This window comes from Balaenoptera musculus, chromosome 15, assembly GCF_009873245.2.
Source record: "Balaenoptera musculus isolate JJ_BM4_2016_0621 chromosome 15, mBalMus1.pri.v3, whole genome shotgun sequence".
NCBI lineage: Eukaryota > Metazoa > Chordata > Mammalia > Artiodactyla > Balaenopteridae > Balaenoptera > Balaenoptera musculus.
Window position 1 is genome coordinate 47,005,251 of NC_045799.1, and position 21,641 is coordinate 47,026,891.

At 48.7% G+C, this 21,641-nt stretch overlaps 1 protein-coding gene across 2 annotated transcripts in view; it reads right to left on the reverse strand.

Annotated features, from left to right (window-relative positions):
- Nucleotides 1–3,155: 3,155 nt before the first annotated feature.
- Nucleotides 3,156–21,641, reverse strand: part of SLC24A3 (solute carrier family 24 member 3) — a 472,654-nt gene continuing 454,168 nt past the window's right edge. For both annotated transcript variants that reach the window (XM_036827175.1, XM_036827174.1), the window contains 2 exons: nt 6,555–6,620; nt 3,156–5,009 (listed from right to left, as the gene is read on the reverse strand). In XM_036827175.1, coding sequence (XP_036683070.1) covers nt 4,909–5,009; nt 6,555–6,620 — 167 coding nt within the window. In that variant the 3' untranslated portion in view covers nt 3,156–4,908. The remainder of the gene's footprint in view (nt 5,010–6,554; nt 6,621–21,641) is intronic.

The following is a 21,641-nucleotide window of genomic DNA, read 5'->3' on the forward strand; positions in this document are numbered from 1 at the left end:
AACTGTAGGCATCCAGAAATTCCTTGTCAAATTTCATTGCCAGTTTTGTATGCAGTTCTCTGGAATCAGCTACTGGATTAATTGTCCCAACAAACGGGAAGATATATCGCCAAATTCAGCTTTTGATAAACAGGATAAGATGGACGTTACGTAAAGAAGAAATGCGATTCATATATATTTTCGTTCGCTTATTAAATGACTTCAGTTTATGCCTTGAATAGCATATATGCTGAAACTGTCATCTTACATCTTCCCCCTCCTCCCACCTGTTGCAAAAAGAAAGACCAAAACCAGAATGAGTATGATTATTCACTATATTTAAAATCTCTACAACTTGGCAAGAGTGTTAACTGAGGTTCAGTAAAAAAGTTAATGGGACTCCTGGGTATATTTTATTAAGGAAATAAATGTCCTGAGTGCAGCAGTAAGCCATCTGAAAGATTTTGGTGGAGCTTTATTACCCTGCCCTGTGTTTTGAAATGAACCACAAAATTCAATGTGAAATCAATCCTGAGGCATAATTTATCTTGTGTACATTGCTATCTTCTCTGCTCGTCCATGGCCTCAGTCCCTGACTTTTCCAGCATCTCTGTAGTGCCCTGAATCTCTAGATGATGATGCAATGGACACATGGCTTTTTATTTATCAGAGGAAAGTTGGCTGAATCCACCCCATTCCTGCAGTTGGATTGCAATAGACAGCTGGATAACTGGAAAACTTTCAAAGATTCACTGAATTGTTTTCATACAAAGTTTTGGTGTCAGAGAGATGGGGTGTGTGTGTGTGTGTGTGTGTGTGTGTGTGTGTGTGTGTGTGTGTGTGTGTGTGTGTGTGTGTGTGTGTGTGTGTGTGTGTGTGTGTGTGTGTGTGTATTGAGCAGCCACTGCAGAAAATATCAAAATAAATGAGACTTATTAATTAGTACGAGATTACACAAAATCCAACATGGAGATGTCCCATCTAAATACTTCAAAATAGTTGATCAAAATGGGTCAGAATAATTGGATAATTATCTATTAATGGGATAATCATCCTATTTTGAAAAGATTAAAATAAATCTTGGAAAGAGCAAACATCACCATCTCTAATTTCCTACTTCTATTTTTCCCTCAAATCTGACTATCTTCATGAACAATTAGGTAAAGTTCTAAGGCTACACTTAATTATATTTATTGCAGGTTGACTGTTATTCCTATTTTATATACCACAACTGAAACCTGTCTGGACTTTGCAATATCATCACCCCTAACCTCCCTTTTAAAAAAAATATTTAGGCTTTTCTTTGAAGCCTGGGTGCTTAAAATGAGTTCAAATTTGCTGTTTGAGCTATATAGAGTCTCAAACCCTAGCTTGTAAATTTAGGACTAAGCTACAAATGTCAGAAGCAACAGATTTAGGAAAACATAATAAGCAGCCCTCCAGGTCTTTCTGGAGGTAAATATTGTACAAACCATGTACGTATAAAAGTGCACTCTCTCTAGAAAGATGGGGCCACAACTTTCCTTTGGGAAGGGGCAAAGCCATCTGGAAACTTCCCCCATCATGGCCTCTCAGTGTATCCCAGGCCACCTAAGGGCATGTGTGGGGACAGTGACCTTTGGCAGGCCCGGGCCACGTTGGGAACACACTTTCCAGAAAGAGGGCATTCTGGCAGTACTCCCTGTCCGGTCAACCAAGCTATTTAGGAGGAAGTGCAAGCTTCGGGGTGCACGCCCCCCGCCCCATTCAGGGCCACAGAGATGTCCCCTCGTGCATGAGATCACAGCCTGGGAGTTTACCAAAACGAGCAAATCCCAGAAAACCGCTGAAAGGGTTCCTCTGGGGATATCATCAGGTTTGAGACACTGAAAAAATGTTCTTCCCTCAAAACCATCCCAATGTCTCCCCAGTAAATCCCAGCACAGTGAAAATAGCAACATCAGCAGTTCTGCATTGCTGGACAGCTGGCCCAGTTAGAAGCACGCTCTCCATCGACAGCTCAAGACCCAAAGTGCATGGCTGAGATGTGGGCAGAAAGACGCCCGAGGCTCGTTTCAGAAAGGAAACCTCCCCAGTTCCTACGTCAGCAATCGTGATGCATGAAACATGGAAACAACCTCGCCCCAGAATTTTCTCTCTGAGAAACTTAGCATGGAACTATGGTTTCTCAAGATTTCACAGCAAACAAGTTAAAAAAAAATACAAAAAAACCTCAGGCTTTGGATCAAATGTCTTTGCTAAAGACTAAGACTAAAACTAATTAAGACCAGTATGACAGAATATTTAACGTAAAAGCATCTTATGCTTTGTAAGCACCAATCTGCATAATGATAATACCTGCTCCATGTCTAGAGTGCATTTATAAAAAGCATAAATATAGGAGTAAAACATCTTTAGATGTAAACACTCAAAACAAAGCTAAGTGTCTAGTAATTTTCCACCACCTGGGAAGAGGTTTTTTAAAATAATTAAATAAAAGGTGGTGCTGTGAATTACCAGCTGTTTCTTCTGATTCCTATAAATCAGTTATATTGAGTTTCAGGTGGAAACTTGGCTTGTTTACTAATCTTGGTCTACTTTTAGATCCCGGTAATGATTTCTTTGTTTGTTTTTTGGCTGCACCTCACAGCATGCGGGATCTTAGTTCCCCAACCAGGGATCCAACATGTGCCCCCTGCAGTAGAAGCATGGAGTCCTAACCACTGGACCACCAGGGAAGTCCCCTGTAATGATTGCTTGAGAGTCATCTAGAATATGGCTTATTACGATTATGCGTTACTGTCTTTCTTAAGGTATCCACTTTGGGGAAGTCTTAACTTTCACAGTTGAAAACTAGTAAAATCAGACAGGATGGTGACTTGAGCCCTGCTGGACATCACTGTCAGATCTGGAATGCTCTTCCTCTCACATCCAGTTGAAAGAATTCCTAATATAACATCGCATGTATTCTACAGGACAACAGGCCCAGAGTCCCTTCAAGATTCAGAGGGGACCCATGATTTGTCACCTCGTCGTACCTGCAATCTGCCAGACACGGACCAGCTTTCCACGTGCGTCAACCCAGAAACAGTAAACACGTGGTGACACCATCTTTTTACCTTCCCTGCATCCTCCTCACTCCAGGGGAGAAAGCAAAGAGCGCAGCTCAAGGAAAGATACAGAACAGAGAAGTTTATTTTACACTAACCGTCCGAGAAAACAATCGCTGTAAACCAGTGCAAAATGTGTAACAGAATCCATGTGTGTCTTGGCTCTGAGAGCCCGAAGTGGTGATTTCCTCTCCCGCTCCTCCGGCCGGCAGGTGCCCCTCGGCGAACGCCGGCCTCAGTCTGCACCATCGACAAACATTCGACCCATCTGTAGCAGGTTATTTTTACAATTCATACCAGAATGTGTACAAGGGACGGGGAAAACCATACCGAATGAATAAGTGATCAGTGCTTAAAGTAAATACATGGGGCGGCACGGGCAAGAATCCACAGTTTCAATAAATACAAGTATAACAAGCATGGGTGGGTCTCGACTCGGTGGAATTATCTGCGTAATAATCCAGCATCAGACAAAACCTAGCAGGGCTGCTGAGCAGTGATGGGCAACAACGTCCACAATAACTTATGCCCTTGAGCGAGTCTGCACTGAACACATTCTGCGGTTTCCCAGGTGTCAGTTCTCTTTTCTCCTTCCTGTACCTCCCGCCCGCCCCCCCCCCCCCGCCCTCCCACCTCCCCGAAGGGAGCGGTGGAGCTGGGACAGCTGGGCGGCGGCGTCCCGAAGTTAGAACGCTGGCCCTCGAGCCAACGGTCAGGGTCCAGTGTACTCAATACCGAGGGGCCACGTCTGTGCAAAGTGCGCGTCTCTCCATTTCCCGAGAAACCAGTGTCTGTACCTTCTGCGCGTAAAGCGGTGTTGGCCTCTGGGTCACTCCCTGTCACCCCAAACACCAAGCAAAGAGAGCACATCTCGGGGACTCACAGGCGGGGAAGCTCCTGCAGCTCGCTGCCTAGCGCTCTCGGATGGAGAGGTTAACCGGGGCCCTGAGTCAAAGGCCTCTGGCAGGCGGGCAACCACTATTGCTTGAGAGGCTAGAAGGAACCTGGGGAGAGAGTGATGGTCAAAACGTACAGGTGGGCAGCTATCTTCTTCCCCGTAAAACCCTGCGCCCCAGGGAAGGCCTGCAGGGCTTGGCAGAGACCCCCGGGTGTGACGTGTCACGCCTTTGTCCCAGGGCCTCGCCAGCCGCTCCTCGGATCAGCACTAAATCCATACAAGCTCCAAAGCACCGGGGACTCGACCCCAGAGGACGCAGCTGGGACACCCGTGGGTCATCGGCGGACCCAGAGCCCAGTGAAAGAAGATGCAAGAAAAACTCTCAATCTCTGGAAGCAAAGGAAGAAAAAGGGAGATCCCCCAAAGCCAAACAGCCCCCCAGACCCAGTAACCTAGGAATCAGCGCCAAATATAAGGAAATCCCAAACACTCCCTACCATCAATGGACCCTCTCCTCTCTCTCCTTCCACAGTCTAGGGTCATAAATTAGGCTAGTCTTCCATCCAATAACTTAAAAAAGGACGAGGGATGTACTAAGTTTTACCTGGCTTGGGCCAGTTAGCAGCCAGTTTTTCTAGAATCTCAGTCACTGTTCAAAAATGTAGCTTGAAAATTCACGCGGGTGTCGTTAAGTCTTCACGCGGAGGAGGCGGGAAGGCGGAGCCGGGGCGGGGGGGGGCGGGGAGCGGGGAGGGGGCCGGGGGCGGGGCGGGGGGACCCGGGGGCGGGAGCGGAGGCCGGTGGGCAGCGCAGAGACCACGCCGCGGGGCCGGACTCGGGCGCCGGGCTCGTATTGCACAGAAGGAGGGGCCGCGGCTGGCGGCGGCCGCGGGTCAGTGGTCCCCGCACATGGGCAGGTTCACGAAGGTGAACACGTTGAACTCAGTCATGATGGAGAAGCACAGGAACACGCCGTATAGGAAAAGGCACCCGCACCCGAGCTTCCTGTCCAGCTGCCACTTGTTCAGATGGACGCCAAACACCTGCAAGGCACAGAGCGGGGTCAGAGGGCGCGGGGCGGGGCCCGCCCAGTCCTTCTCCTTGGACTCCCCGCCCACCGCCCCGGCCCCCCGCCCCCGGCTCCCTGAAGCCGCGCGCCAGGTTTCCCTCCTGCCTCCCCGATGGCTCCCTCTTTGTTCCTTTTGCGACCCTGTCCCCTCATCCTGACCTCTCACTGTCCGAGGGCGCCGGGACTCACACTTAGGCCTCACTTTCCTGTCTATGCTCACTCCGTTGCGGGTCTCCTCCAACTCCTCGTCTCTAAACCCCTCCTGTGTTCTGGCGTGTCCAGCGTGGGATTGCTCCTGAACTGGGACTCGTCTTTCCAAAGGCTGTCCAGAACTGTCCCCTTGTATGTCAGATAGGCGCTGCAGACTTAAGATGTCTGAACTCTTCCTCCCCAAACCTACTTCTTCTCAGCCCTTCAACAGCCCAGCTTGGACAGCTGGTCAGTGGTGAACCCCGTCTCCCAGCATTGTAGGGCTTCAGAGGAGCACAGGGATGCCCCGAAGCTAGAAGCGAGCACTCCGGTGTCACACACAACTTCCCTACAGGCCTGGGTAATGGGGCTGATATCAGTGGCTACCTCACGGGGTGGGGTGGGGGGTTGGTGAGCTCCAGATGCGGGAATATGCGCATTAAGCACAGTGCGTGGCCATTACAAGTATAACCCTAAGTCATACCCACCTGAAGAATCTCCTAAACGGCAGAAGAATCGATTTATATGGGTTTTCACTTTTGTGTAAGGCAGTATTTCCTTTGGTAAAACCTTGACATTGGACTTGCATCCTGATCCTGTAAATTACTTCTCCTGCCCTTCTGAATTCCCGTTCTCTAGTATATGTATGTTCACCTACCAGGTGTGATTCAATGAGTATTTCCTTGAAAAATTCAGGAGAAAACACACTGCGTCTCTTATTGTGAAAATTCAGTAACACATGTGTATGTTAACATATGTGTATGTTAAATTCAGTAACATATGTGTATGTTAACAGTCAAGTGGATCAGTCCGTGTGGTGGTGTGAACTTGTTCCCACCAAATGTGTCAGTTGAGTTGGAATATTAAATCGTACAAATGGATGTGATGGCCAAGGTAGTGCAGTGGCATAAAAGTGCACTGTCAATCAAGTCTGTTCTCGGTCTTTGAGTATTGGTCAAATCCATGGATTTATGAAGATGTTTGGTAACCTGGAATAGTCAGTTAATTGGGATATAACCTTCTGTCGACTAATCTTGCAGAAAAAGTGGGATCTCCCTTTGACTTCTGATAAAAATTTGTGTTTGACATGAGATGGACCCAGCTTCTGAGAGGAGGCTGGCTCCTTTCAGAGAGGGAGAAGGCTTTCTCATGGGTTGCCAGGATCCACTTCTGGAAGAAACAGCCATGAGATGGGGCATCTGGTGGCTGATTGTCTCCATCCACCAGAAGGCCACGCCCATCTGGTGTCCAAACAAACTGTAGCCACAGAACCCACGGGGGTGGGGGGGAGAACATGGGAACTGGAGAGTGGAGAGAGCTGCAGACCCACCGTGACAAAGACGGAGGCCAGGAGCAAGCCCACGGAGTAGATCAGTCCCCTGCTGTTTAGCCGAATCTGTAAGAAAGGATGACATGGAGTCAGGCTCCTGAAAGCATGTCTGTGGAGTGCGGGGCAGTGAGTACCAGCGAGTCCAGGGATGGAGAGCAAACGGCAGCTCCGCAGTAGGGACGGGCGATTTCCTGGACACCCAGGGTGCACCCTTGTCTGGTCCAGCCTCAGCCTGAGCCCTCTCAGCCTCCAGCAGGTGTCCACTGACTGCCCCTCGGCCACTTGAATTCTCCATCCTATGTGGCCTAATTCTTATTTCCTGGGCACCTGACGTCCAGGGAGCTTCAGCTTGCTCGACACACAACTTTTAGGGTAAATTTAATAACATGGGTCACGGGAGCAACATTTTGAAAAATATTACGAAACTTTTTATCTCTGTTGCATTCAAATGTCTGTGACCTTCACCCAAACTTGATGGGAAGTGGTGAGTGAGGGTTGCTATCTTGAGCAAGCAAAGAAGAGGAAAGAGTTAACATTCCATTTCTGAGATTTTGTTTTGTTTGTTTTTCACAGTAATACAGTGGGGTTAACTGGCAAACTTTGAAGAAAAAAAACCAATTTCCGGAATTCTTAGGGAACAGCGTTGTCCAGTACAACTTCCCGCAATGGTGGAAATGTCCTACATCTGTGCTGTCCAGTATGGTAGCCGTTAGGGACATGGGGCTCTTGAGCACTTGAAAGGTGGCTCAAGCAATAGAGGAACAAAAATTTTAATCTTACCTTTAATTAATTCAAATTTACATTAGAAGAACCACATATGAGTAGTGGCTGCAGTACTGGACAGAGCAGATAGAGAGTATTAAGGGGCCAACCGGGCCGACAAAGATGGTAAAGTTTCTTCCATGGTGTCGAGAAGATGCCCCTTCTGCTTTGTCCTGGGTCCTGAGGCCGGCTGCCTGGAAATAGGAGGGGTGCCTCGGGGCAGCCGTGCTCACAGGGCGCCCCCCTGACCAGAAGCAACAGTGTCACCTGGAGGCTTGTTAGAAACGCAGAATCTCAGGCCCCACCCAGACCTCCCAAATCAGCAAAATCTGGGAACAGGGCTCATCAACCTGTATTTTAATAGACCCTCCAGACAGTTCGGATGCACGAGAAAGTTTAAGAGAAAGTCCTAAGGGTCAATCCACTTCTGACCTCCAAGAGTCCTGAGGATGGGACTTTGACATTCATTTTTCCCCGGTTCTCGTGGAAACTCTTATGCGCAAGCAGGTTGGGGGACTACTGCCGACCCCCAGCAATGTACGCTGTCCTGCTGGGAGTCAAAGGCTCACCTGTGCTCACAGAAAGGAAAATGAGGCAGGTTGATTGATTTCATTACAGAACTAAGTGGTGATTATTAGTAGGAGTGGTTTGGACAAGGTTCAAGGTGCCTCTTGCCACCCTTGCCCCAGTTCACCCCCAGGTGTGGGTATGGTAACCTGTGGGTGTCTCTGTAGTTAGGTGTGTTAGTTCATCTTTTGGTGACAGGACAGTGCATGCCCTAAATAGCCAACCCTTTCTGTGGGGACCCAGAAGCCTAACACATCTCACTAAGCGATGTTCTGTCAGAGGGAATGGGCCGGACTCTCCCCTGCCCACACAATCCCTGTGAGCAAACCATCTGCTGAACCCCAGCTGGGAAATTATTCCCATACCATATGCCTCCCGAAGACTAAGGGACACAAATCATCTCCGTGACACTAAAGCAATGGGTTGACCCGGTGAATCCATCGCAGACAAATGGGAGATCAGCCCCATCTCAGTCCAGCTGGTAGCTTAACTCCCTGCAGACCCTCAGCCAGGCTGTGGATAGAGTTTCCCCCTCTCATCAGCTGTGTTAGTATAAAGAGGCCAACACCCAGGAGTATATCACAAATGACTTGTACTGAAAGAGAGTCTCTTCTGAGCTCCTAATTCTCAACACTGCGTGGATTCTTCCAAGAAGGGGGTCATTGCATTCCCAGCCCAGCTCGCCCTGTGAGCTCCAGGCTCCAATCCTTGTCAGCAACAAGGATTGAGTAAAGTGACTTCCTGCCCTTAAGAAACCAAGAGGCAGTGAAAGCAAGGCAAAGCAGGACAGTTCTCTTTGGCCAAGGTTTTTCAAAAGGAATCATGTTCAACCAAAGCTTTGGAACTCCACCTTGTCTACATTCACATAAAGTCTCAAAGGACAGTGCTGCTGAAATTGTAAGTTGTCTCTAAAGACAACCAACTTTTGTGGGGTTTCTGAGTATTTTTCACTTTTTCACCTTTTTCTCTGCAGCTTCCTTGGCTAATGGACTGCCACACGCACCCAGGGGTGTATTTTTGTTTTTTCATTGTTAATTAGAGACCTGGGATCTCGACGCCTCCATCGGTTCCTTGCTACCTTACTGAACCTCCACTTCCCCATGGACATGACTGTCAGGAATTAGGGTTCCTTCACTTGCCTCTGCTCCAACATGAACAACTCCAGCCACTGGAGACTATCGGTGGTTGGAGTCAGGGGTTGGCAAATGCAGGCGATGGGCCAGTTGTGGCCCATGTGACCCCATGGGCCACAACTGGCCCATGGCCTGCATTTATAAATAAAACTTTATTGTAACTCAGCTTATTCATTGACACATTGTCTGTGGCTGCTTTCATGCTACAGTGGCAGAGCCGAGTAGTTCTGACAGAGATGGTATGGCCCACAGTGCTTAATGTATTTCCTCTCTGGCCCTTTCTGGAAAAAGTGTGCCGACCCCTGGTTTAGGGCATGGGCTCCAGACCCAGCTTCCCGCTCAGTCACCCACTCGCTATATAATCATGGACAAGTGACTTAACTTCCCCAAACCTCAGTTTTCTGATGTATAAAATGGGGACGACACAGTTCCCACCTTAGGGAGTGGTTATGAGTACTAACTGAATTAATCCATGTTAAGCTTGAATAGGAGCTGGTGTATAAAGTCCTCAATAAATCTGGGCCATTATTCTCCATCCACTCATGATCTGCCTGGGCCCACTTCCCTGGTCCCCCAGCTGCTACTTTGATACAGTCGTCACCTGGCAGCTCCCTGGTCAATGCCTCAGTAGGTGACAAACCCCATGAGAGCAGGGACCATGGCATTTCATCCTCCCCCTGGCACGGGGTTGGGCACAGACCACGTGCTTGATATATAATCGGTGAACGATCAGGAATGCCCTTGATGTGGCATTTTGCGTGTGGTTTACAAAAAGGGCAGTGCTTCTGTGGGGCAGGGGGGACTGGCCAGAGAGACCCTGGATGATGTTCCAGAAGCAATGCAATCCCTGCCCCAAATTCCCTGTCTCCCTTCCCCACTTTTTTTAAGTGTGCATAGCTTTTTTTTTTTCACCCAACACTTTACTATGAATGCTTTTAAGCATTCAGAAAAGTTGAAAGAATCAGAGCATCTTATTTTTTTAATGAACTTCAAAGTAACCTAGGACATGTCACCCCCATCACTTCAGCCTGCATCTCACTACACAGGGTTCACTAGTAGTTCACAGCTCTTTCACATTTAGATGCTATTTCCATATGGTGAAATTCACAAATCAGCATTGCACCATTCAATGTGTTTTGAGAAATGCATACACCCATGTCCCCCAAACTCCAGCCGTGACGTAGAGCACTTCCATCGCCCCAGAAAGCTCTCCTTTGCCCTCCCAGCCAGTCTCACCCAGGGGTAGTCACTGCTCTAAGCTTCTCCATCATACGTTGGTTTAGCCTGTCGTATAAATGGCATCTCACAGTGTGCACTCTTTTCTGTCAGGATCCTTTTACTCAGCATACGATTTTTTAAAATGTATTCCTTGATGTTTTTCATTGCATTGATAGCTCATTTCATTTTTTTATTGAGGTATCATGGACATCTAACATTACATTAGTTTCAGGTTTACAAGATCATGACTTGATATTTGTATATACTGGGAAATGATCCCCACAGTCAGTCCCCATACATAATTACAAACATTTTTCTTTCCTGTGATGAGGACTTTTAAGATCTACTCTCTCAGCAACTTTCAAATATGCTCAGTTCTTTTATAACAGCGTACATATATGATGGATTGTTTAATTATTCTCCTCTTGGTGGGCTGCTTCTAGTTTGGGGCTATTAGTGTGTATTGATTTTATAACACAGGCAAAATGAAAAGAGGCTGACAGTGGAGACAGGAGAATGAAGAGAATGAAGACAGCTCGGGACTCCTCCGGGACCTCAAAGGCACCAGCTCACATGCTGGCAGCCCCTCTCTGCCATCAGGCACTGGTGGCCCTTACCAAACTGGAGCAATTCACCGCCTCCCCCCACGCCCATCCTCTTTGGGAACATGCAGTTGAGTCAGATGGGGCCCTCACCTCCTTCCCACTTCTACTCTGCCCATCCCTCCCTAGGTCCTTTGCCTCTTCCAAGTTCACTGGGCCCCTGCTGGCTTTATCCCCCAGCTGACGCTGATCTCATCCTAACTTTCCCCGGGGGGGCCGGCTTCTTACCTCCCCAGCTAGTGCCAGTGCTCTAAGGGCAGATGCCTGGGTCTTGAGCTTTTTGTCATTCCACACAGCACCTAACTGCCCCCCTAACTCCACACACTGTATGTTTAAGTGAGCATCTGCTGGTGATGCCGCGAGAGAGAGAGAGAGAGAGAGGGAGAGTGTGTGTGTGTGTGTGTGTGTGTGTGTGTGTGTTATGTGTAAGGCAGTGAGGCTGGATGGCAAGGGGCATGACTGGAGAGCTGGGTGGGGAGACTGACCACAGTGAAGGTTGGCTTTAAGCCTGATCTTTTTAAGCAAGAAAGTCAGAGGGCACCAAAATTACCATTTTCCCCCCAGTGGAGGCAAACTTGCATATGGTAAAATGCACAGATCTCAAGTGGGCTGCTGGATGAGTTTTGACAAATGCATGTACCCAGGTAACCCACACCCCAACGAGAATATAAAACATTTTCGTTACCCCAGTAAGTTTCCCTGAGGGCAGCAAATCAACCCTCCCGAACAACTAGTTTCTTGGGGGCTTGCTAAGCCAGACAATCTTAGGGTTAGCTAAGATGCTAACCTCTGGAAAAGACTTGGAGCTCCAGCTGCACAGTGTGGACCTAAACTGTCGTCTCCCTGCTCCTGCCTCAGAGATGAGAGGCCCAGGAAGTGCAAAGGCAGGGAGTCCCCATGGCAATGCCCTTCTGAGAGCAGGCAACACACTCGGATTGCTCAGCTCTGACATTTAACATTGTTTTTATTTCTTGCCTTCAAAACTACGAATTTTCATTCCCCAATTCCCTCTTGGCAGTTGTTGGAGAGGAAACAGGAGGCTGGCTTGTTCCCAAGTCAACAGGAATTTAGGTTCCGTCGATGTGTGGTTTTTAGTAGGGACGCACACAGAGACCATGACACCCCTAGTTTCCCGTGTGCACGTGGCTCATAAAACAGCTCCCTGAATCCTACACCGTTTGTTTGAGGACCTAAACCCCCAGCCTCAAAGACTCCAACTCTCCCCACATTACAGTTTAAAATCTCTGTATGTTTTGAGGTCAGCTCCACCCAACCAGCAAATTCTTTTCAGAAAAACAAGAAGCCCCTGGATTTTCTCTAATTTGGTTTATAACTTGGAACACATGTGGTGTGTCCTTTGCATTTTCTGACTTGGGTAGTTTGAACACTAGCTTGGGTTTTGGTTCCAAATGGATGTGTCCAGCCGTGACTTTACGTTGTATAACATCACAGGGCGGGGATCTCTCTCCTTGAACAATTAAATGATGTCAGAAAGTGAACAAGCCGACAGAAAAGCAGCACGTTAAAGGCAGCTGGTGCCCAAGTCCCTTCCGTTCCAGAGCACGCACACAAACACAGGATTGCACTGAATTCTAGTGGCTACTCCTCGAGGTGGCTTGTTCTCCCTGTAAAGGTGAGACAGCTGAGGCTCAGGGCAGTGAAGCTCTTAACCAAGGTAAGATTCTGCTCACCAGCGTGCGGGTGTGGGTTTCCCCGACACATCCAAGCAATTCTGCGACACCAGCTGAATGGCCTGCACTTTAACCTGCCACTACCTACCTGGAAGCCGCAGCAGCTCCCACAGGTTAGGGCGCAGCCCTGCAAGGCTGTACCCACCTCCTCCTACTTGAGATGCCAGCTGTAAGTCCAGGTTGTCACCTGTGCTTTTGACGACTGGGTTATAGATTAGAGGTTCCCATGGAGGTTCCAAGAAGGAACCTTCTTCTTGGGTTCTACTAGTTTGCTAGAGGGCTCACAGAACTCGGAGGAAACCTTTACCTTACTAGATCACCGGTTTATTATAAAAGAATATAACTCAGATGGAAGAGAGGCACAGGGCAAGGTGTGGGGAAAGGGCTGGGGGCTTCCATGCCCTCTCGGGGGGTGGGCACTCTCCCTGAATCTCCACGTGTTCACCAACCCAGAAGCTCCCTGAACCCCGTCCTTTTTGGTCATTTACGGAGGCCTCATTATAGAGGCACAACTGATTAAATCAACGGCCACTGGTGACTGATTGCACCTCCAGCCCCTCTCTTCGCCCCAGAGTTCAGGGGGTTGCGACTAAAAGTTCCAACCCTCAAATCACAGGGTTGGTTCTCCTGCCAAGCAGTCCCCATCCTTAGGTGCTGACCTAAAGTCACCTCATTAACAGAAAAAAAGACACTTTTGTAGCTCTCCTCAGGAAATTCTGAGGGTTTTAGGAACCCTGTGCTAGAAACGAAGAGTAAAATGTATATTATCATAAATCACAATATCACACACGGCCACGAAGCTGGTAAGGGGTCAAGGCTGCACTCAGAGTCGGGCTTCAGCCTGTAAATTCTAGACTCTTCCCTGCACCTTGCAGGGCACAGGGAAAAAGCCAGAATTCTCTTCACCTGCTAAGAACTCTCCAAGGTGGCATCTGGGCCTTTCCCGCCCATCCTTTCTGGAAGAGTCCTGAATGCACAGCAAGAACCACAGATGCCCGTGCAGCAGAGGCCTGGGGCCCCATCCAGGTCCTGTGCTGCCCCCACCCTCTTGCCACTTCGGTGGAGCCAGCTGACTCCCCAGAGCCAGTACTGGCATCTGTGCCTGAGGGCTCCTCCCAGAACTGCGGAAGTGCCACCCGCCCCACCAATGTCCCTCCGGCTGCTGCTGCTGCCTGCCTTCCCGTCACACCTCTCCACTCCCTACCGGGCTTTCCTCCTCCCTCCCTCCCAAATAAATGCCTCACCCCATCCTTGTCTCACGATGCAGTGGTCTCTGGGGGATCTAAACTTTGATAGACAGTGGGACTGAATCTGCTTCAGGTCAGCCCTTTCCTGGGGGGCCGGTAAAGACCCTGTCTTCCCTCAGGTATCATCTCATTTTCCTGAACCAGCACCTGAAATCTAAAGGGCAAGATTCACCTTCAGGGGATTGGGTGGTGTCATGGTAGCCCCCAGGGTCTTGTTAGAACAGCCTCAAGAAGAACCGTTCATTGCCATGTCGCCCAACGATCCCCAGTTACCCTTCCAGGTCTGTGGGAACAGCTTGTATTTAGACGGGCCCTGGCAGCGCTTTCTGCATTTTGCTGGTGTCCATGGTGTCAATACTCCTGCCAAGGTCAAGTGCAAGGTGCCAACCAAGGGTGGGGTGGGGAAGAGCTCTGTAGGTCTCTTCTTCCCCTGGGGGCTGGGGCAGCGTGTTCAGTAAAAGGAAACACTGGTCCGGCAACTGGAGCAGCATCCAGGTACCAGGAGCCTGATTCAGGAACGCTCGCTAAAAAGGCGAGAAGGAAGATGCAGAAACATCGAGAACCGACTGGTGGGTTATGGGCGCGCTGGCTGAGTCGGACACAGTTCTGCTCTCAGAGGCGGAGGGGAGGTGACCGCCCACGTGACTGCAGAGGCAGTGGACGTGGCTGGGGCAGCTTCCTGGAGGAGGTGATGGCTGGCAGACAGCCGGCCTTGGAAGAAGGCCCTTGGAAAAAGCCTTCCTCCATGTGGCCACTCCCTCCTTCTGGAAACATTCTCGGGCCCCACTTTCTCCCAGTCCTCCCCCTTTCTGGCTGACCACTCCTCAGCCTCCTTCACTGGATGGTTTTTTCCTACCTGACATCAGGATATGGTTCCGGGCTCTCTTCTCTATTTACACTTATTTCCTGTATGAGCTTTATGCTTGAAAACCCACATTAATGCTCTCGACTGCCAAACGGAGACCTTGCCTCTGAACTTCAGACGCCTTTATCCCACTGCCTACCTGACATCTCCACCAGGATGACCCTCAGACACATCAAACCTAATCTGTCCTAAATGGAACCCTGGGCACTGCCTCTTAGATATGCTCCCCTCCACCCCTACCCAGGCTTGTCTTCCCCAGGTCACATATTTTCTCTTTCCTACAAATGCTTCATAACTGGTCTTGGGCCTCTGTCTTGTCTGGCTCCAACCCTTTCCCCAAGCAGTAGCTGGAATCTTCTTCCTAGTAGGACAATCACACCACCCCCTTCCTTGTCTGCATGACTACGGCTCTCAGCGTCCTTTCCCACGTGGCCTCTCTGGGCTCTAGTTCATTCCTGCCACTCATCCCTCTACCTCCCCGCCTCCCACCCCCACCCTCTGCCCCCAGGCAGAGGAGCTGTCCTCGGGTCCTTCCATGCACAGAACTTTTTAGTATCTTGGTCTTTTACTAGCTGTTCCTTCTGTTTAGAAAAAGCCTCTCACCTTTACCTCTCTACCTTTATCTGATAATCTCAGATTCTCAGAATAAGTGTCACTTCCTCACATGCATTCCAGGTGCCCTGATCCCTGCCACACACAACCACATGCTGGCATGACTCCCGCATGACCAGCTCTCAGGAGAGCACACATCACACTTGGGTTTGGAATTGCCTGTGTGGTCATCTCCTCCCAGAGGCTGGGGCTCCAGGAGCACGGGACGGTGTCTGTCCAGCTCACTGAGGTGTCCCCAGCGATGGCGACCAGCTTAGCACACAGAAAGCAGTCAGTTCATGTCTGACCAGAAGAAGGAGGAGAACATTTCTGATCACTTCTTTTTACCTCTGTGGATTCTGGGATCAGGTGGGCTCTTGCTTGGAAGCAGAAAAAGACAGACACCCTCTGCTGCCTCCATTCATTGCTTCTTAGATTTAATTTACATTTCTAAGCCCCAGCTCAGAAGTCAGATTTGCCCTGGCTACCCGGAGCCTGCCTGGTGACTTTCTTCGTTCGGTTGGAGCAGGCGGAACAGACATTTGTCACCAAAATGGGACAAGAAGTACTCATTTTCCAAACTAACTTTTAGAAATAGTTTTTATTGGGGGCACTTAGGCAGCTAGCTGGCTTCTGAGCAAGACACAAGTACTAAGAAATGCCAAAATCTGTAAAACTGCCTTGGTTCCTCGCTGTCAGATGCCTGAACCTAATCCTTGCACAAAACAGCTGTCTCCGTGGTAATTATCCAAAAATTGTGACCTGGAAATCCATCTAGACAAGATGGGAAAATTGCTTCAGAATTGTAACAGGTCGCTTGCTAGGGCGAGGAGGCCGTTAAACCCACACAGGGTGCTGGGTGCCGATGTCAGAGCTACAGAAAGATGTCATGTGGTTACTGAAATGCTAATAGATGGAGGCCCCTAAGTGTCCTTTCGGAAATGACACCCTCTCCCGGGAAAAGCTGGAGGCGGACCTGAGGGGAGACCAAATTGCTCATGGCCAATAAGCCTCTAAATGCGCTTTTCCATGAACCTGGAACTATCTTTCCAAGCAACTTCTGCATCTCGGCATGAAGTTACACATTGGTGCCCCTACAGCGTGCCTGGGCACGGGGGCTGGCCCCCAAGGGCCTGATGAAAGCAGCGGAGGGACCCGGGGCCTGGACAAATGGATCATCTTCATGGAAGGATCCAGAGCAGTTCCTCCAACACTCAGAGAGAAACTGCTGTAGACTCACCACTTACTGCAGCCTTAGGCAGTGGTGATTTGAGCTGCACCAACGCCTGTGAAATCTGGGCGTCAGGAGTTCTCTTCCCTCCCGGCTCCTTCTCTCTTTACATGAAGTTGAAGCGCTCACCGAAGCCTTAATAAACAGACCCTGTCCTCTCTCCCAGCAAAGACTCAAACTCAGGGGCCCCAGCGACGACCCCTCACGCTCCTGGGCGCCAGCCGGGAACGGCGGCCTCTGTGCCACGATTTGCTCTGGCCACGGTTGTCCCTGGCCCAGTGCGAAGAGAAGAAACCTCACCGTCCTCTCTCTGCCTCTTTCTGGCTGTGGGATTTAAGCTCTGAGGCCCTGGGTGCCTGACCTGCAGAAGCGGGCCTAGAACAGCACCACACTTACAGTGAATCCCTGACCCCGGCCCGCCTTGCCCCGCGCCCTGGCCTTCCTTCTGTTTTCAGACACAGCTGCCCGGGGTACCCTCTTTCTACAAGGCGACCCTGCCCCTCAAACTCCCCACTCTTTCTGGCCACTCACTGCTCAGCACAGAGCCCACCACTCTGGGCAGCGGGTCCAGAGTGACGGGCGCCCCTCACAGTCACACGCCCACCTCACCATCTTCATGGGCTTCTCCTCTGAAGTCAGTGCCCCCGTGTTTGTCCCTCATGAGTCTGTCTCCCTCGACCCGACACACGGTCTAAGGGGGAGGGGCTGGCCTGCCTTGTTCACTCGGTATTCCCAGCTCCTCACCAAGTTCCCGGCACATGGTACATGCACGATACGCACCGGTTGCAGAAATGATGCTTGTCTTACTTAGCTGTTGTCAGAATTAGATGAGCCCATGTGTGCATGGCCTCCCTGGAGTTGCTGGCGCATAGTAGGGACTCGATGAATGTTAAGCTATTCTCAGTGCTGCTCTGTTTGTCCCCTGCACTGTTCTCAGGTCAGCCTGTTGCTCCCTTCTGCTCTGCTCAAGTGTCTTCTTCCCCAAGTGAGGTGGTGCTGATGGGAAAGTTAGGATCCATCCATCCATCCATCCAACAACTATTTCTTGAGCACATTCTAAGTACCAGGCACTGTGCCAGGCAGAGAGGAAACAATAAATGAGTAAGACGGGCACAGTTCCTGCCCTCAGGGAAATCACTCCTCTGCAGGAGGCTCAGACAAAGGGGCAAAGTCAGCCTTGATGGTACCTGCTGATGAAAAACACACCAGCGACATCTGACTCAGGTTTGGGAGATCACAGTGGACATCCAAGCTGATACCCGAAGGATGAACTGGAGAGAGAGACAAGGGGAGTCCTTGCAGGTGGCCCTTCCCCGCTCTGTGAGGTGGTCTGGTTCCAGGGGACAATTTTCTTCGATCCCTAACTTCCAGGAAAACCAAAAGACATAGCTTGGTTGGGCCAAATTGGGCCACTGTTTTGGTCTACCATTATTAGACAAAGATGTAGCCTTCACAAGTAAAGTTTCCCAGAAAATTAAAGTCTACCTTTCTACATGCCGGCACCCTGACTGCTTTTGATGAAAATATTTCATCCTTAATTTTGTCTGGATGACTGAGAATGACCACCATGAATATACATTATTTAACTGGACTGAAATATTGCAACACTCTCAGGAGCTACTGATGTACGAGGATTGCTCGCCTCTGCAATTGAGGAAATAAAATGTATTCTCTATTTAAACAAGTAAAATGTCCTGCTGTGTGGATGGCAAACGCGAAGTGGACAAGGTGTTACACTCAGGCTCCAGCCACAGGGAACCGATCTGGGTAAGTAACTGTTAGACAAAGTAGGGAAGAGAAGGGGCCAACAGGGACGCGGGGAAGAGCTTATGTGATGCTCAGCATGGGCTGTACTTGGGGGCAGTGCCTGGAGGGATGAGAGGAGTCAGGTGTGTGGGCAGGACTCGGGAGGTCTGCTCATAGAGATTTCCTCCCTCCTTGAATGCCCTCTCAATCAAAGAGATGAAACTATCTCAGAAAAATAAGTAAAAAGTAGCATTTTAAAGAATGCCACTTGGATCTGAGGGTGGTTTGATTACTCTGCCCCTCCCCTGATTCAGCTCACCTGGCTGCCTCTACCTGCTTCTTGCCCATTTACATTTTAGTTCTGCTTCAGGATGAAAACTTTTCCTGACAGTGAAGATTATCACTATTTATTAAACATGGATTCTAGAATACACTGCTTTAACTGCAATATAATCATGGGCTTCCTAACAGTTACTAAGTTTTGAATAGTACTGAAAAATAAATTAACTAGTTGTTTTCCCCCAGAGAATTTTAAAAGTTCAAAATGTAATCTCCTTTTCAACAAATGATGCTGAAACAACTATATATCCACATGCAAAAGAGTGAAGTTGGATCCCTACCTCACACCATATGCAAAATGAAATCTCCCTTGGTTTCCCTGGGGCTCATGAACTGTTTATAGATTATTGAATTTCTACTTTCAAAAGAGAGGCCTACATTGGACGCTGGTATCCCTGGAATAAAAAGAAGATCTCTCTGGCACTGGTTACAGAAACAGAAGCATTTGGATAAATGCTTCTTTCTCTGGTCTTTTCAACCAAACGTTTTCCCCCAAGAGCACTCTCCTGTGTGCCACGGCCGCTCATAAACCAGAAGCGGCCTGCTTCTTTTCCTGCATTTCCCACTCAACTTCAAAAATAAAGGCAATCTTCAACCACAGAATTTGATGTGCTCCTTGTACAATTCCAGAAGAATGACCAGACTGACTGATGACCCAGTTATGTCATCCACAGATGGAAAACATGAATTTGGGCCAGACATCTAATAGGGCCTGAATTTTTGTGTTCATGATATCACCCTATCACTAGAGTTTGGAACCTGAAAAGGGTGTGTTTTCATGGCTGTGGGTGTTACTGATATGAGAATTATGTTTAATTTTCTGTTCTCTAAAGAGTGTTGGGAGAATGTCAGGAGAGGAAAAGAGGGCATGATTTACGGCAGACAAAGTGCCTCGTGGAGTTGGGAGTTCATGTTCAATCAGGAAGATTTCACAGCTGGTAAGAGGGGTTGGTTTACCTCCAGGATGAGCTCTGAGCTTTGTTTTTCAATGTTTTTGATTTCACCTTCCGTGACTGTACCCTGTAATCCCAGTAAAGAAAAAATAAACATAATGGATCTTAGGGACCTTGGAAGGATTTGCATCCCCTGTTCCTGCCTGTTCATTCCTCCCTGGAGAGACTCAAGGTGGTAAAAGTCTATTATTCATGGACTGATTTTCCAGGTTATTTAGAGCATAGTTTCTTCTCATCGTTTTGCTGCACGCTTTTTAGCCACTAGAGAAAACAGAAAGTAGCTGAAATTCATGTAGGGCTGAAGTTTACTTCTTCACAGCTTTGACAAGAGGAAAGTGGGAAGGTGAAACAAACAGGAATCAACCAGGTGGATTGCTGCTGAACTCAATGGATCCATACCCAGCACTCCGAGCTGGGTTCAGGGACACAGAAGCCAGGCGGAGTCTGGGGTGCCGATAAAGATGGATCAGGAAATGAAATGACAGACAGTACACTGCATTTAGAAGAGGCAGAGCCCTTGGAGAGAGGAAGGAGATATCCAAGACCGAGCATGACCATGTAACGACACAGGGTCACCTGTAGTACGTCCTAGGGAAGTCAGGGTGTGCTCACAGCAGGGCTCTTGCTTGGAGCAGGATACACAGGCTTGAGGCCTGAGCTGAGCTGGGTGATAACGGGGAAGGCTGAACGACAGAACCTTTCTCTATCCTTTGCTCAGGCAGCATCGTCTCGCCTCAAAAATAAATGTTGAACCAACTTCCTTTTTTTAAATGGCATTTATTTATTTATTTTTAAAATTTTTATTTTATTTATTTATTTATTTTTGGCTGTGTTGGGTCTTCATTGCTGTGCGCAGGCTTTCTCTAGCTGTGGAGAGCGGGGGCTACTCTTCATTGCGGTGCGCGGGCTCCTCATTGCGGTGGCTTGTCTTGTTCCAGAGCACGGGCTCTAGGCACACGGGCTTCAGTAGTTGTGGCGCAAGGGCTCAGTAGTTGTGGCTTGCAGGCTCTAGAGCGCAGGCTCAGTAGTTGTGGCGCAAGGGCTTAGTTGCTCTGTGGCACGTGGGATCTTCCCGGACCAGGGTTCCAACCCGTGTTCCCTGCATTGGCAGGCGGATTCTTAACCACTGCACCACCAGGGAAGTCCCTGAACCAATTTTTTAAAAAAAATATTGGTTTGGAGGGGCACCTTCCCCTGTCCCCAGGTCTCAGCTTGGACCGGAAGCTTCCCTCTAAGTCATGAAAGGCAGCTGTTGGTGAGGCTAGTGCAAGTGCAGCGGATGATTCACTCAAGGCTTCCATGACATTCAATACCTTTTTCGTGGCTCAAGTATGTACGAGCCCCATCCTGTGTGCTCTGAGGATACTCATCCTCACCGAGCTTCCCGTGGTGACAACGTGAAGGGGAAGTCTGTGTTAAAAAAAAAAGAAAAGAATATGCGGGTGCCATGAAGCTGCCCCTAAATTGCAGGAATGAGATTAGGATAAAATAAAATGAAATGAATATTGTCGTTTTGAAAACTAACGAGGCATGTGTAAAAGCTCCAAAACGTTCGTCTTCTCTATAGCAATTCCAACTCTGGGAAAATAATCAAAAGAGATAGCCTCAAATGTAAATACAGTTTTGTGGTTAATTTCTGTAGCTCTTTGAACTCTATAAGATTGATGTGCTGAGATGTCTGTGGCATCATTAGTTATAACAGTGAAAACCTTGAAGCAGCATCCGTGTCCAACCGCAGCAGGCTGATTAATTAAATTTTGGCATAACGAGGATATCAAACTGCCTAATAATGATGTTTTTAATGAGATTTTTAAGGAAAATATGTTTGCTGTGTGTAAGAAGTATTTTAAAAAGCAATGTGCAAAATTGTGTAGCGTGACATCAGCTACATCAACCAGCCTAGGAAGAGAAAACTATGCAGAAATGTTAACAGTTGATATCTCTGGATTGCACTATATGATTTTTATTTCATCCTCTAAAGCTGCAGCGTCTCATGGGGCAGCCACAAGTCATGTAGCTATACAAATTTAAATTCATTAAAATAAAATAAAAATTAAAAAATTCAGGCCTTCACTTGTTCCAGACACATTTCAAGTGCTTAAATGTCTCCCGGGGCTAGTGGCTACTATATCCCACAGTACG